Source organism: Phasianus colchicus, chromosome 31 (genome assembly GCF_987193195.1).
Source record: "Phasianus colchicus chromosome 31, bPhaCol1.hap1.1, whole genome shotgun sequence".
Lineage (NCBI taxonomy): Eukaryota > Metazoa > Chordata > Aves > Galliformes > Phasianidae > Phasianus > Phasianus colchicus.
The window spans coordinates 1,874,333-1,888,618 of NC_143466.1; the positions used below are offsets into that span (position 1 = coordinate 1,874,333).

The 14,286-nt window shown below is 53.6% G+C and overlaps 3 protein-coding genes across 4 annotated transcripts; all 3 read right to left on the bottom strand.

Annotated features, from left to right (window-relative positions):
* Positions 1-325: 325 nt before the first annotated feature.
* Positions 326-3,875, bottom strand: LOC149914227 (platelet glycoprotein VI-like). Its single transcript, XM_090127539.1, has 5 exons — positions 3,735-3,875; positions 2,566-2,734; positions 2,164-2,448; positions 1,508-2,082; positions 326-1,394 (listed from the first exon to the last, which is right to left on the bottom strand). Exons 1-4 carry the CDS (start codon positions 3,873-3,875, stop codon positions 1,625-1,627), a joined length of 1,053 nt encoding a protein of 350 aa, XP_089983665.1. The 3' UTR covers positions 326-1,394; positions 1,508-1,624.
* Positions 3,094-7,533, bottom strand: LOC149914228 (T-cell-interacting, activating receptor on myeloid cells protein 1-like). Of its 2 annotated transcripts, XR_016460670.1 has the most exons (7): positions 6,265-7,533; positions 6,156-6,191; positions 5,754-6,038; positions 5,361-5,672; positions 5,046-5,239; positions 3,970-4,061; positions 3,094-3,775 (listed from the first exon to the last, which is right to left on the bottom strand). XR_016460670.1 is itself a non-coding variant. In XM_090127868.1 (6 exons), exons 1-5 carry the CDS (start codon positions 6,293-6,295, stop codon positions 5,088-5,090), a joined length of 816 nt encoding a protein of 271 aa, XP_089983994.1. In that variant the 5' UTR covers positions 6,296-7,533; the 3' UTR covers positions 3,094-4,061; positions 5,046-5,087. The 2 variants fall into 2 exon arrangements, 1 of the variants encoding a protein (XP_089983994.1); XM_090127868.1 differs by having other exon boundaries at positions 3,094-4,061.
* An 804-nt stretch (positions 7,534-8,337) lies between these two features.
* On the bottom strand, positions 8,338-10,512 carry LOC149914229 (T-cell-interacting, activating receptor on myeloid cells protein 1-like; the record flags this gene model as incomplete). The annotated part of the gene is made up of 5 exons (XM_090127540.1): positions 8,338-8,612; positions 9,297-9,334; positions 9,529-9,669; positions 9,792-10,133; positions 10,215-10,512. Coding segments are annotated over 5 exons (957 nt in total), but the record flags the coding sequence as incomplete, so codon positions are not given.
* Positions 10,513-14,286: the final 3,774 nt, after the last annotated feature.

Consider the following 14,286-nt stretch of genomic DNA (forward strand, 5'->3'; position numbering starts at 1 on the left):
GTTTCTTCTAAACATTTCTTCACAACCTTGCAATGCTGCAGCTGCCAACCAGCAGACAGAAAGGGATTCCCAGAGAAGCTGCATTTTGTGCTCTCTCCGTTTTGCCAGTTGGAGACCTCAAACATTGGATGAGCACTCCCATCCCCCCTTCTGCTCCAGCACTGCAGGTCCAGCTCCTCAAAATGGACCACAATTGCTTTCCCCCCCACCCCCATCTTTCTCTCTTATGTTCTTTCTCTGCTTCTCTCCATTTTCTCTCCTTTCTTTCTTCTTCTCTCTCTTCCTCATTATCCTCCCTGTCATCTTTTTCTCTTCTGCTGCAGCCTAAATGTGGATTTCTCTGTAACAAGCAAATCAGGCAATAACACCACTGTCCAATTATCCTTTATCCGTATCGCTCCATAATTTTTACTTGGAAGTCCCCTAATTTTATTGCAGGGCAGCTGATTGGTTGCTGCTGGAAAGTTCAATAAATGGTCTTCTGTTGCTCCTCTGAGTCACTGTCTGACTCTGTTGCCCTGGAGACCCCAGGAAAGCACGGACAGCACTCTTGGAGAACTGTGCAGAGAGCCTGGCATCCCCTGGGGGACAGCATGCCAGGGAACAGACTCACAGCCCTTTGGGGTCAGTGTGTGACACCCCAGTGTTGACAGCGTGTGTGGGGCACCTCAAGAGGCTCAGAGTGCAGTGAACACCTGTCCACTTGTCCTAACACAGATGTGCACCACAGATGTGCCAAATCAGGAGCTTACATCACATCATCCTGCACCCCGGTGGAAACTAAAAGCAGCTCTCCGGCCACTTTCTTTCTCGGCTGCAGTCTTGCTGTCCCCAATCTGCTCCTGCCTCATGGCACCAATGGCGCTGGCCCTCATCCTGGGTCAGTCAGTGGATCCCACATCCCAGTTCACACCTTGGGGTGCACAGAAAACATCACGATGGAGACCCACATCCTTCCCATGAGGCCCATAAATGACCCTAGCCCTGGACTCATACCATGACATTTATGTGCACCACCTGTATCCAGCCCATGCAAATGCAAAATCTACAATTTGTGGACCCCTCAGCCCACAATCCTTAGTCCCAGTCTTTGGCTGGTGAGTGCTGACGCAGGGAGCACATGCTAAGGACACACATGAGCAGCAATGTGTCCAGCTGTTGGTGCACACACACAGCATCGCACAGACACACACAGAGGCACAGACTTCAGTGTGTCCCACACGTGTATCTGGACACCTGTTGTGCACGTGGGATGGTGCACACACGTTTAATCCACAGCCACGAGTTCACCCAGGTGAGGTCTGGGGCAGGGGTAATGGGGCAGATTGGGGTTAGGGGTCCCCTGACCCAGACACTGACCTGGAACTGCACGGCCTCGGGGCTTCTGGTGGCACCTGAGTCATAAATAGAAGGGGAGAGGGGGGAGGTGTTACGGGGGTACCAATCAACACCAGTGGGGATTTATAGTGGATTTATGGGGGATCAAAGCCATTTAACCCCTCCCCACCAGAGCTCTCATCTCTCTGTATTCGTCTTCTCTGGGCAGCAAGGAGGAATGAGACTATGAGGATGAGGATGATGACAATCACAGCAGCACAACTCCCAGCCACCGCTGCCACCGGGTTCAAGCTGGGACCCCTATTGTCCCCTGTGGTGTCAAAGTGTTTGAGCTGTCCCTGTACCCAGCCCCTTTCTCAATGGAAGTGGGATGCAGAGACAGGGTCACCCACAGCTGAGAAGTGGAGCATGGAAAGAGTTGCTCAGACCTACCTGGATATGCAGATCTGGCAATCACTTCCAGGGTCACATTATCACCGAGGCATGAGGACAGATGGTAAGAGCCCCCAACGCGGTAGGAGCACCTATAGGTGCCAGAGTCAGCTGGGGTCACTGCAAAAAGGGTGAAGGTGGCTGTGCCCTGATCATTGGGTTTTTGGTGCTGGAGAGGGTCTGAGTGCCCATCCTTGTGCAGGAAGATGGTGCCCCCATACTCCTTGTTGCTGCACTGGATGGTGACATTGGTCCCCGTCTCCACACGTTCCTTGGGGATCAGGGAAATGTTGGCTGGGGGATACTTAGGATCTGAGTGCAGAGAGGAGACAGGGATGGAACACAGCTCTGAGGGAACAGCCCAAGGCCATCTGCTTTCCCCAGTGCCCTCACCTGTCACCACCAGCTCCATGGGTTCACTCTTCTCCGATGTCTCTGGTGGCTCCAGCACCCAGTACTGGCACTGATATCTCACTCCATCTTCTTTCTTTACACTAACCAAGGGGAACTCAGCCATGTCCTGTACCATGTCCATGTGTGCTTGCTTTTTAAGTCCCGAATTCTCTTCCTTGTAGAGCTCAACTCGTGCAGCCGGCTGGGGCAGGTGGCATTGCAGGGTGACATTGTCCCCCAGGGACACCCCCTGGCTGGGGTGCAGCGATAGGGAGGGTCTGGGCACTAGGACAGGGGACAGCAGTCAGCCTTGTCCCTGCACACCTTCCTCTGCCCCTCTCATGTTCCTCTGACCACGCTCCCCTCCCTCTGGCCCCATTCTCCCCCTGTCCCCATACTCACGTTCCTGTGCTCTGCTTCCTGCCACCAGCCACCAACCTGCAAGGAACACGGTCCTGGTCCCACACAGGGCCACCAACCCCCGTGGCACCACGTCCCCATTGTCACTCACCCAGGATGAGGACCAGCACCATTGGTGCCATGAGGCAGGAGCAGCTTGGGGACCATAAGACTGCAGTGGGGTCAGGGAGTGGCCAGAGAGTTACTTTCAGTTTCCCCCAGGGCACAGGATGATGTGATGTCACCTCCTGATGTGGCAATGTGAGCCCTTAGCAGTGGTGACGCTGTGGTGTCTTTTTGTAGTGGGACAAGTGGAGAAGTGTTCACTGCACACTCTGCCTCTTGAGGTGCCCCAGACGCCTGTCAACACTGGGGAGTCACACACTGACCCCAAAGGGCTGTGAGTGTGTGCCCTGGAATGTTGTCCCCCAAGGGATGCCAGACTCTCTGCACAGTTCTCCAAGAGTGCAGTCTGTGCTTTCCTGCGGTCTCCAGGGCAACAGAGTCAGACAGGGACTCAGAGGAGCAACAGAAGAGCATTTATTGAACTTTCCAGCAGCAACCAATCAGCTGCCCTGCAACAAAATTAGGGGACTTCCTAGGAACAATTATTGAGTGATACGGATCAGGGATCCTTGGACAGTGGTGTTATTGCTTGATCTGCTGCTTCCAGGGAAATGTAGGTTCTGGCTGCTGCAGAAGAAGAGTAAAAGATGACAGGGAGGAAAATGAGCAAGAGAGAGAAAAAGAAAGAAAAGAGAGAAAATGGAGAGTAGGACAGAAAGAATGTAAGAGAGAGAGATGGAGAAAAGCAATCATGGTCCGTTTTGAGGAGTTTAAGTGCCGGAGCAGAAGGGGGGATGGGAGTGCTCATCCAATGGCTGAAGTCTCCAACTGGCAAAAAGGAGACAGCACAAAATGCAGCTTCTCTGGGCATCCCTTCCTGTCTGTTGGTTGGCAGCTGCAGCATCGCAAGGTTGTAAAGAAGTGAGTTCACAATGACAACATTTCTCAGAAATGTGTGTGTGCCAGAAATGTTCTTGCGGTGAAGCAGTGCCATTGGTGGACACACACAGGCTGTGCGGTTATCTCACAGCATCTGGTGCTTTGCAGCCTCTGTTGTTCTGGCAAGAGCCTTGTTATGGCAAGTGTTGGAGAGGTAGCAAGCACACCGAAAATGTCAGCAAATGCGTTTTGTTGTTTGATGGTAATTCTGTGGAGCAGAGAGTGCCCGTGTGAGGAGTTCCCGCGGTGAGGGTCCTGCAGTGCCAGAGTGATGGCACTGCTGAGCACAAGGAGCACATGGCATCCATGGCCGCTGTCACACGAGCACTCGCTGCAGACAAACGGGCAGAAGCATCCAGAATTGCAGGGCAGCCCTCAGAGTAATAACATTTTTATGCTTACAGAATTAGTGGTGCTCAACACAGCTGCCCACCACTCTTTGACCAATGCTCCGACTTCGAAAGGATTTGCAGTCCCAGTGTGTGTTCACAGATCTGAGGAGTAGAAGGTAGGCTTTGGGGTTTAGAATTGAGCATTTAGAGTTGAGGATTTGGTGTCATCGTGAGGGGCGTGGAGTACACTGGTAAGGATTTGGGGATGTTAGGCTGGGGGTATTTGGGATTCTGGTGGCTAAGACTGGTTAACAGTGGGGCTGGGCTTGGGAGTCTGGAATTGCTTAGTTTTGGGAATTTAAGCATGTGTTTGGGGTGTCTCACTATGGATTGAGGGTGCCTGATAAGAGTTCTGATAAGTGTTTAGGGCTAAGAGATATGGGGAGGCTTAAATTTGAGGACTCCGTAGGTGAGATACTGGCATTCCTATGCATGGCATTTGGGGGTTTCTCTATGGCTTGGAGTGCCATTGGGACCTGGGGCTGTTCAGTAAGTTTGGTGATTCTCTGGGACTTTTAGCTCACTGCGGACTACATGGGTGGTATTTGCTCAGATCTGGGGGTGCCTATAGTGTCTGGGTTTGTATAGGGCTGGAAGAAGACCGGAGAGGCTGGTGGATTACATCTAGAGTTCCTGCAATATAGAATTTGGTTTTCCCATGGGCTGGATTTGGGGATGCACATGGGACAAAGAAAGCCGTATGAGGCTGAGAGTCTCTCGGGGTCCATAGGGACAGGATTTGGAGTTCAGAGTGGGGTTTGGAGGAGTTCCCAGGGGGCAAGTTCAGTTTATGGATTCGATGTCTCAGACATTGTCCTGGAAGTGAATGGCTTCAGACATCCTGGATGAGGGGGCATCCGTATCAAAATGGGGAGGGGAGAGGGATGGGGGTTATGGAGGGTGCCAAAGAATACAGGGGGGATCAGTAGTGCATGGAAGTGGAGGGAGGGGAAAGTTAAGGGGATTGATCCACCTATAGGGGATGGAAGATGAGGAAGGACACAGCTGGAGGGAGGTATAGGTATTGAAAGGTATGGGAGGGAGATTGGGGGGTATATGAACTGTGCAAGAGGAAACAGAGCATACTTGGGTGCGATCTAAAGCTGCTCTTTCGAGTGCCAAAGTGATTCAGTTGTCTTCCCCGCCAGGGCTGTCATCTCTTCGTATCCAGAGGCTGCAGGCATCGAGGACAAAGTAGAGGCCAAGGCCAAAGACGAGGGCAGCAGCGCAGCCCCTCGCCACTGCCATCACCAGGTTCCCATGGGACCTCCTCTCATCACCTGTGGGGTCCAGCAGTGTGCATGTCCCCATCCCCGGACATCACCTCCATGGGGATGGGATGCAGAGATTCTGCCAGAAAGGAGTGGCACCAGGGACACCGACATGGGGGCTCAGACCTACCTGGGAGTGCAAGTGCGCGTGTCACCTCCAGTGTCACGCTGTCCCCAAGGGGTGAGGAAAGAAGGTAGAAGCCTCCAAAGCGGTAGGAGCACCTATAGGTGCCAGAGTCAGCTTGTGTCACCCCAAAGAGGGTGAAGGTGGCCGTGCCCCCACCACTGGGGTCCTGGAGCTGGATAGGGGCTGAGTGCCCATCCTTGTGCAGGAAGATGGTGCCCCTGTTCTCCTGGTTGCTGCACCAGATGGTGACATTGGTCCCTGTTCCCACTTTACTCCCAGAGCTCATGGAAATACTGGGTGGGGGCAATTTGGGATCTGTGTTCAAAGGGGAGACAGCAATGGGACGTGGCCCTGTTGGGTCAGCTCAGGGCCAATCACTGTCCCCAGTGTCCTCACCTGTCACCACCAGCTCCACGGCGTCACTCTTCTCCGATGTCCCTGGTGGCTCCAAAACACGGTACCGGCAATGATATTTCACTGCATCTTTCCTCTCTACACTAACCAAGAGGAATTCAGTCGTGTCCTGTACCATGTCCATGTCTGCCTGCTTTACATACCACCAGTATCCTTCCGTGTAGAGCTCAACTTGTGCAGCTGACTGGGGCAGGTGGCAGCGCAGGGTGACATTGTCCCCCAGGGACACCCCCTGGCTGGGGTGCAGTGACAGGGAGGGTTGGGGCACTAGGACAGTGGACAGCAGTCAGCCTTGTCCATGCACACCCTCCTCTGCCCCTCTGATGGCCCCCTGACCACGCTCCCCTCCCTCTCTCCCCATTCTCCTCTTATCCCCATACTCACACAGCTGTGCCCTGCTTCCTGCCACCAGCCACCAACCTGCAAGGGACAAAGTCCTGGTCCCACACTGGGCCACCAACCCCTGTGGCACCACGTCCCCATTGTCACTCACCCAGGATGAGGACCAGCACCATTGGTGCCATGAGGCAGGAGCAGCTTGGAGACGGCAGTGGGGACAGGGGTTGGCGTTGAGCTGCTGTCAGTTCCCCTTTTAGGACAGGATGTTTTGGTGTCACCACCTGACGTGGAAATCACTGCCAAAACGGGAAGTGGCGCTGTGGGGTCCCCAGCAGTGTGGCTCACATGGAGCTGTGCAAATAGTCCTCCTTTTTTTGTCCTTTGCAGTTTGTCATCGCTTGGTTGTTACACACCATCCTCAGTGCTCTGCCAGCACGTGGCCCTGCACGTTGTCCCCCTGGGATGCCAAACACAGCACAAGTGGCTCCAATGGTGTGTCCCACATGGGATGTTACACAAGTTCCCCAACACATCCAGTCAGCTGTCACCACACACCTTGGGCACCACAGTCTGTCCCCACTCTACTTTCCTCTGCCATCCCCACTGGGGACAGCAGCAGCGACCTTTGGGGACACAGTGACACCCACACAGACATTTGTCACATGCTAAGGACACACAGGTGTGCATTATTTTGTACGTGGATCAGTGTACACACATGATGTCACGCACACACAGAGGCAGAGCACTGAGCATGGAGTACACGTGTACAGCTGCTGTGCCTGTGTGACTGTGCCACACATGTCGGATACATGAGCAGAAGCAGAGGCACATATGTGGAGGCTCACATACGGGTGTGCACATGTGTGGTCAGATACGTGGATCCTGCTGGCCTTGGGGTGGCTGGGGACAGATCTGAGGTCCCACAGGACTGGTGGCTCGATTTTGGCTTGGATTGCAAAGAGTTTTGGTTTCCAGAGGAATGGTGGGTGTATTTTGGGGCAGGACTGGAAGGTTGGAGGGACCCCTCAGGAATGAGGAGTTCCTTTGGGGACAAGGAGATGAACTCCAGTCCCACAGGGCTGGTTATGGGTTGGTGCTCAGAACTGTGAGCAGTGGAAATAAGCAGCTGTGTGCAGGGATTGGGGAACAGGGCTCCAAAGTGCTGAGAAAATCATCCGTAAACACAGGAGCTGTGAATTTTCAGCTGGAATGCACAGCGCTGCAGCCAGGCATTCAGCTCAGAACTGTGGCCGTGTGTCTCTCCCAGACTCCATGAGCCCCCTGTGAGCAGAGAGAAACAGCCATGGCTCCACATCTGCCTCATCCATGGCACGGCCCTTTGGGGTACGGACATCTGTGACAAACTATTGCCAAGGACGGAGCACAGGAGGAGGGAAATGCCCTCAGAACTCCCTGACAGACACCTGAGAGCTCACTAAGAACGGCAGCTGCTTTCACTGAACCAGACTGATGCGTTTGTTTCACAAAAACAAGGACAAGCTCTCACACTTTTTATGGATTTGTTTCTCTCTTTTTTAGTTTGAATGAACAATATCAAAAAGTACAGTTAGTAAGAGTTGAACTACACCATATACTTCATGAGGGCTATTCTGAAAGTAAAACCTGCAGGTTTATTACTTTGGCCCATGACATCGGATGGGAATGTCAGTGGGACAGCAGCGGAGGTGGAACCTTCCCACCAGTGTCCCATCCCCTTTTGTTGCCACGTGACAGACGGCAGCAGAGGGGACACATTGGCACAACTGCATCTGACACGGATATGGGACAGAGCTGAATTCCCCCATGCAGAAATAATGGCCCCACTGACATTCATCGACGCTTGTGAGCTCTGATGGAGACCAAGTGGCGGATGTGAGCACAGTGAGGCGGTGCGTTTCAGCAGTGCTGACAGTGACAGCTGTGTGAGAACACTCCTTGAATTGCACTCGTGGGCTCGTGCACGCCTGTTGTTACACACCACTGCAGTGTTATGGGGCCTTTTGTGGTGACTTGGGACCAAGCCAGGGATCCCTCAAGGCTGCTGGTGGAGTTTGGTGCAGAGCTGTGGGGGTCCTACAAGAGTGTTGGATGAAGTTTGGGTGTGTATGGGGAGGCTTTGGAGGTGTCCAGGGGTGTAAAGGAATCCAGGTGATAAGGACGGATTGTGATGGTAGTGATGACTGTTCAGGGATGAAGTGGGATTAGAGACGATTTGGTGCACACTGGTGGGGATTTGGGGGACGTTAAATTTGGGGAGATTTGTGGGACTGCGGGAGCAGAGGGCATCAATGAGACCCAAGTGGGGAACTTGGTGTCTGTTTCCATTCTTGCACTCCAAAAAGGAGGCAACCCACGTGGGGGACATCAGTGGGGTCTCCCAGACCCCACCTCAGCATAGATAACAGGGGGCTGGGGGACCGTGCTGGCCCCAGGGCGGCAGAAGCTGGGGGTCACAGTTTGCAGCTCAATGTAGGTCAGCCCCTCGTTGTCTTCTGGTGGCACCTGCAGACACATGGAAACGGTGGGGTGATACCATGGGGTTCCCCAGAGTGCTTGTGGGGGAACCAATGGTCTCAGTATGTAGGGTAATAGCCAAGAGAGTGCGCTTGTGGTTCTGGGCTGCCTGAGATTCGGGGTCTGCATGGGTCAGACTCTGAGGGATGCTACAAGTGTTTTTAGGGCTTCCCACTACTTGGCTTGAGGGTGCCCATGGGTTCTGGGGGATGGTTAACGTTTTAGGGGTGTGCAGAGGCTTTGTTGTGGAGTTTCTATGGGTATGACGTAGGTGTTTGTGGTTGCCCATGGGGTATTCAGTGGACATTTAGGGTTTGGAGATCTGACAGTTGGCAGAGATTGTCAGCGCCGTGGGTCAGACACTAAGGGTCCGAATGAGTGGTGTTTTGGGTTCATGTTCTGTGATGTTCATGGAGTTTGTGTTGAGCTTGGGGTGTGGATGTCCTCAGGGAATATGGGGGCTGAGATGAAGGATGTGGGGACTCTCCACAGTGTGGATTTGGGTTGTGCATGGGTTGGGTTTGGGGAGTGCAGATAAAGTTATGGTAAGCCATACAGTACTGGAGGTCCTCTGGGTTCACCATGGGTTTTGGGTTCCTCTTATGGTCTGCTGGGAGGGGGAGAGCTTAGGGAGCAGTTTGGAATTTAAGGTCATCACACACAGACTCTTACCTGGAGCTCCTTGGCCTTGGAACTCTTGAGGGGTTCACCTGCATCAAAAAGAGGAAAGGGGGAGGGTCGCGGTTATGGAGGAACTCAGAGGGATCCCAGAAGGACATGTAGGGGGATTTATACAGGATGGTCAGGGAAATGGGAACTCCAGGGTATGGACTGGGGTTGCAGTGTGCAGCAGTGAGTGCTTGCGGCATCTCTGGGAGATGAAACCATTTAACCCCTTCCTCACCAGAGCTGGCAGTTCTCTGTATCCGGCGTCTGCAGGCAAGCAGGAGGAAGAAGGTGATGAGGATGAGGCCGAAGGTGAGGGCAGTGGCACAGCCCCCTGCCACTGCCACAACCAGGCTCCCACGGGATTCCCCATTGGCACCTGTGCAGTCCGGGTGTTTGGGTGATGCCATCCCCAGAAGCCACCACCCTGGGGACAGGATGAGGTGACACTGCCACCCATGGGTGATACGAGGGACATAGACATGGGAGACTCAGACCTACCTGGACGTGTAGGTGGGGATGTCACCTCAAGTGTCACGCTGTCCCCGAGGGGTGAGGACACAAAGGGGTGACCCCAGGGGCGGTAGGAGCAGCTGTAGGTGCCGGTGTCAGCTGGGGACACCCCAAAGAGGGTGAAGGTGGCCATTCCTCCACCACTGGGGTCCTGGCGCTGGACAGGGGCTGAGTGCCCACCCTTGTGCAGGAGGAAGGAGGATCCATAATCCCAGTTCCAGCACTGGATGGTGACATTGGACCCCCTCCCCACGTGGATACTGATATTGATGGCTGTCATCACGTGTCCCTCAAAGCTCAGAGAAATGCCAGGTGGGGGGTACCTGCGATCTGTGTGCAGGGAGGGCAGAGAGGTGGGACACCACCCTGTGGGTACAGCCCAAGGCCCACCATTATTCCCAGTGCCCTCACCTGTCAGCACCAGCTCCACGGGATCGCTCTTTTCTGATGTCCCCAGTGGCTCAGACACATGGTACTGGCACCGATACGCCCCTGCATGCTCCCAACTCGTGCTAACAAAGGAGAACTCGACCGCATCCTGCTCCTTGTCCTGGTACTTGTTGTGTGTCCTACCTCCATCCTGGTACAGCCAGACCCAGGCAGCCAGCCGGCTCAGGTGGCAGCGCAGGGTGACATTGTCCCCCAGGGACACCCCCTGGCTGGGGTGCAGTGACAGGGAGGGTCTGGGCACTAGGACAGGGGACAGCAGTCAGCCTTGTCCCTGCACACCCTCCTGTGTACCTCTGATGGCACCCTGAACACACTCCCCTCCCACTCTCCCCATTCTTCCTCTGTCCCCATACTCACACTGCTGTGCCCTGTTCATTGCCAACAGCCACCAACCTGCAAGGGACACGGTCCTGGTCCCACACAGGGCCACCAACCCCCGTGGCACCACATCCCCATTGTCACTCACCCAGGATGAGGGCCAGTGCCATTGGTGCCATGAGGCAGGAGCAGCTTGGGGACAGCGAGACTGCAGTGGGGACGGGGAGTGGCTGGAGATCCACTCTCACTTCCCCTTGGAGACACAATGGCATGATGTCACCTCCTCATCTGACAATTCTCTTCCCCATGTGGTGGCACCATGGGGCCCAGCATGGGCTGGCACACGTGGACTGGTTCATACAACTGTTTTTGTGGTGCCCCACACAAGCTGCCACCTGTCAGCTGTCACACACTGTGCCCAAAAGGCTGCCAGTGCGTGGCCTTGCTGGCTGTCCCCTGTGAGATGCCAACTGCAGGACACATGGCTGCAATGGGGTGTCACACATGGGATGTTACACGCATTCCACAACATGTGCAGCCTGCACTTAACCCACTGTCCCCACTTCACTTTCCTCTGCCATCCCCACTGGGGACAGCATCTGCCATCTTTGGGGACATGGTGACACCCACTCCAATATGGACGCATGCTGATACTGACATGTGCACTGGGGAACACGTGGTCCCACCACCCAATTCCTCTCCATGCTGCACCGGGAGGAGCTGAGCACAGAGTCCCCCATGGAGGCTCAGAAGCCACCACCTTGCACCTCACATCTGGAAGGGCAGACGAACAAACAGGTTCAGATGGGGGAAAATCACAATGATCATCTCCAAGAAAACAAAATATGTCTCTGTTTTCAAGTAGGAGTCAAACAGTTTTCCCACCCAGTGCACCGCTTCTACCTCTCAATGAACTTCCAAATCTCAAAGCACAGCTCTGAATGCTACAGTGCCTTTCCAGACCTCAGAACCTCATAACTACCTCTGGAGTCACATCTCGATGTGGCCCCAGTCCCAGAAGTACCCCAGATTTATTGGGCTGGAGAAGCAGCAGCCACCAGGACAAGCAGAACAACTCACAGGTGAGAGGAGGGAGAGTGGTTCACCCAATTCCATGGATGCTCTTTCTTTCCCTTGAGAGGCCAACCCCGAGCTGGGAGATACTTTTCTTTTTTCTTTTGAAGCTCTGGAAAAGAGGAGAGAGGAAAGATCACAGGCTGTTGGGATATTCCCAGCAAGCCACTCTGCGCAGTACTTTTCCTTCGACCAAGAATACAAAGTTCTTTGTTGCCTGCACTCCTTTGGTGCTTGCAAAGTACAGTCAGCCACCCACAGTCTTTAGTGCAGAGATCTCCTGGCTTTGGTGGGAAATTTGAGGAGAGGACACAGCCTACCCTCAGGACAACCATTATCCCACCTACAGTGACTAAAGTCACTCCATCGCTGGAGCTTGAGATATAAAATGGTCTTTTTGACCCAACCTCTACTCAGACCATCTGCTGTTTCCTGGGGATTTTTTTCCTAGATGGCCGTTTTCTCAGCCCACAGGACTTCCCCTTTTCTATTTTTAAGCTTCCTCCTCCATTCTGTGCACCACACAGACCACACTGTGTGGCACAAACCCTCCTTCCCTCTCTTCCCTCCTCTTTCCCATGCTCCAAAACAGAAATAATTTCAGAAAAAAATCCCCAAAATGCACTTGTCAATTCAAGAACCCCCCAGATATATTTTCCACCCATTTAGGTCTACCAGGGGGATAATGAAGATGGGAAGAAGAGTCAGGAGTACCGAAAGAAGGCAGTGCTGAAGAGAGGAAGGCAGAAAGGAATGAATACTACACTGCTCTGTCTAAACTGCACTGAAATTCCACATATCCCCTTTGGGCTTTTAACCCTTCATCTCTTCCAACATCTCTTTCTTCTCATTCAATATCATGCAGAAATTGGGAGCTAAGGAGGGAATCCTCCAAAGTGACGGTGACTCAGGTTCGTCACGGAGGAGGAGAAAAACAAGACACAGTGAGAGGGACAAGAATCAGATTGATCACTGCTCTGATTCCAAGGTCTGTTTTGAGGAGTGAAAGTGTTGGCCCTCAGCGCTGGAGAAGGGATGGGCGTGAGACTCATCTGGAGGTGGCAGTCCTGAATTGGCAAAGAGCAACGATGACCACCATGAAGATGATGAAGATGACTCCCAGGCTCCCCTCAGACATCCCTTGTGCCTGCTGGGTTAGCAGTTCACCTTCCCAAGGTCAAAAACAAGGGAGTTCACAACAACAGCTTGGCCAAAAACGGATGTGTAGCCAAACTCTCTCATGAAAACGATAGAGCGGTGTGTCAGCAAAGCACTGCCAGAGTTTGGGCATACCAAGCACAGCACAGAAAGTCAAGAATGTGCTTTCTGTTAGTCCTTTCCAGCATCCCTTCCTTCTGTCCTATCGACTGCAGCACTCAGCTCAGCGCCATCAGCAAAGTGCTGAGCCTGCACCCCATGCCATCATCTCTGTCAGTGAGAGAGGTGGTGAAGAGCAGCGCTCCCAGGAGGGACCTCTGGGGGTCACGACTTAACACTACCTCCACTGGACATGGAGCCGTTGAGCACAGCCCTCTGGCTGCGACTTCCCAACAAATTCCTTCTCTCCAGGACAGCCCAATCCTCACATCCATCTCTCTCCCATTTTGAGATGAGGGTGTGGTGTGAGATCTTGTCAAGGACACTGTGGAAGCCCGGGTAGATGACATCAGTTGCCTTTGGATGACATCAATTACCCTCAAATGCTCGTCTCTAACATCTCTTCCTTAACCACCATACATTCATTATAACTGGTTGAGAATCCCAAAGCCAACCAATCCACCCCAAAATCCAGCCACCGTTTATGAAGGACAACACATTTTTCTGATTTATGTCAATAACCCCACCACATCTGCTGTGGGATGCCACAATCTGTACCAATCCAACACAACAGACCACGGGTGTTCCTCGATGTACATCTTAGTCCATAGCATCTGACAAATGCCTGTGTGGGTGTCACTGTGTTCCCAAAGGTCCCTGCTGCTGTCCCCAGTGGGGATGGTGGAGGAATGCACAGTGGGGACAGAGTGTGGTGCCCAAAATATGCGGTGACAGCTACCTGGATGTGTTGGGGATCACATGAGATATTCCGTGTGGGACACCCCATTGGAGCCACGTGTGCTGTGTTTGGCACCCCATGTTGGGCACAGTGGCAGGCCATGTTCAGGAAGTGCTTTGTGGACAGTTTGTGAGAGCTGACAGGTGACAGCCTGTGTGGGGCGCTGTAAAGGAGATGTGTGCACTGTCATCTGCGTGCCAGAATTGTCATATAGGGAGGTGACATCATGGCAGTTCTATCCCAAAATGAGAACTGACAGCAGCTCTCCGGCCACTTCCTTTCCCCACTGCAGTCTCGCTGTCCCCAAGCTGCTCCTGCCTCATGGCACCAATGGCACTGGCCCTCATCCTGGGTGAGTGACAATGCGGACGTGGTGCCACGGCGTTTGGTGGCCCTGTGTGGAACCAGAACCGTGTTCCTTGCAGGTTGGTGGCTGGTGGCAGTGAGCAGGGCACAGCAGGTTGAGTATGGGGACAGGGGGAGAATGGGGAGAGAGGGAGGGGAGTGTGGTCAGGGGGCCATCAGAGGGGCATAGGAGGGTGTGCAGGGACAAGGCTGACTGCTGTCCCCTGTCCTAGTGCCCAG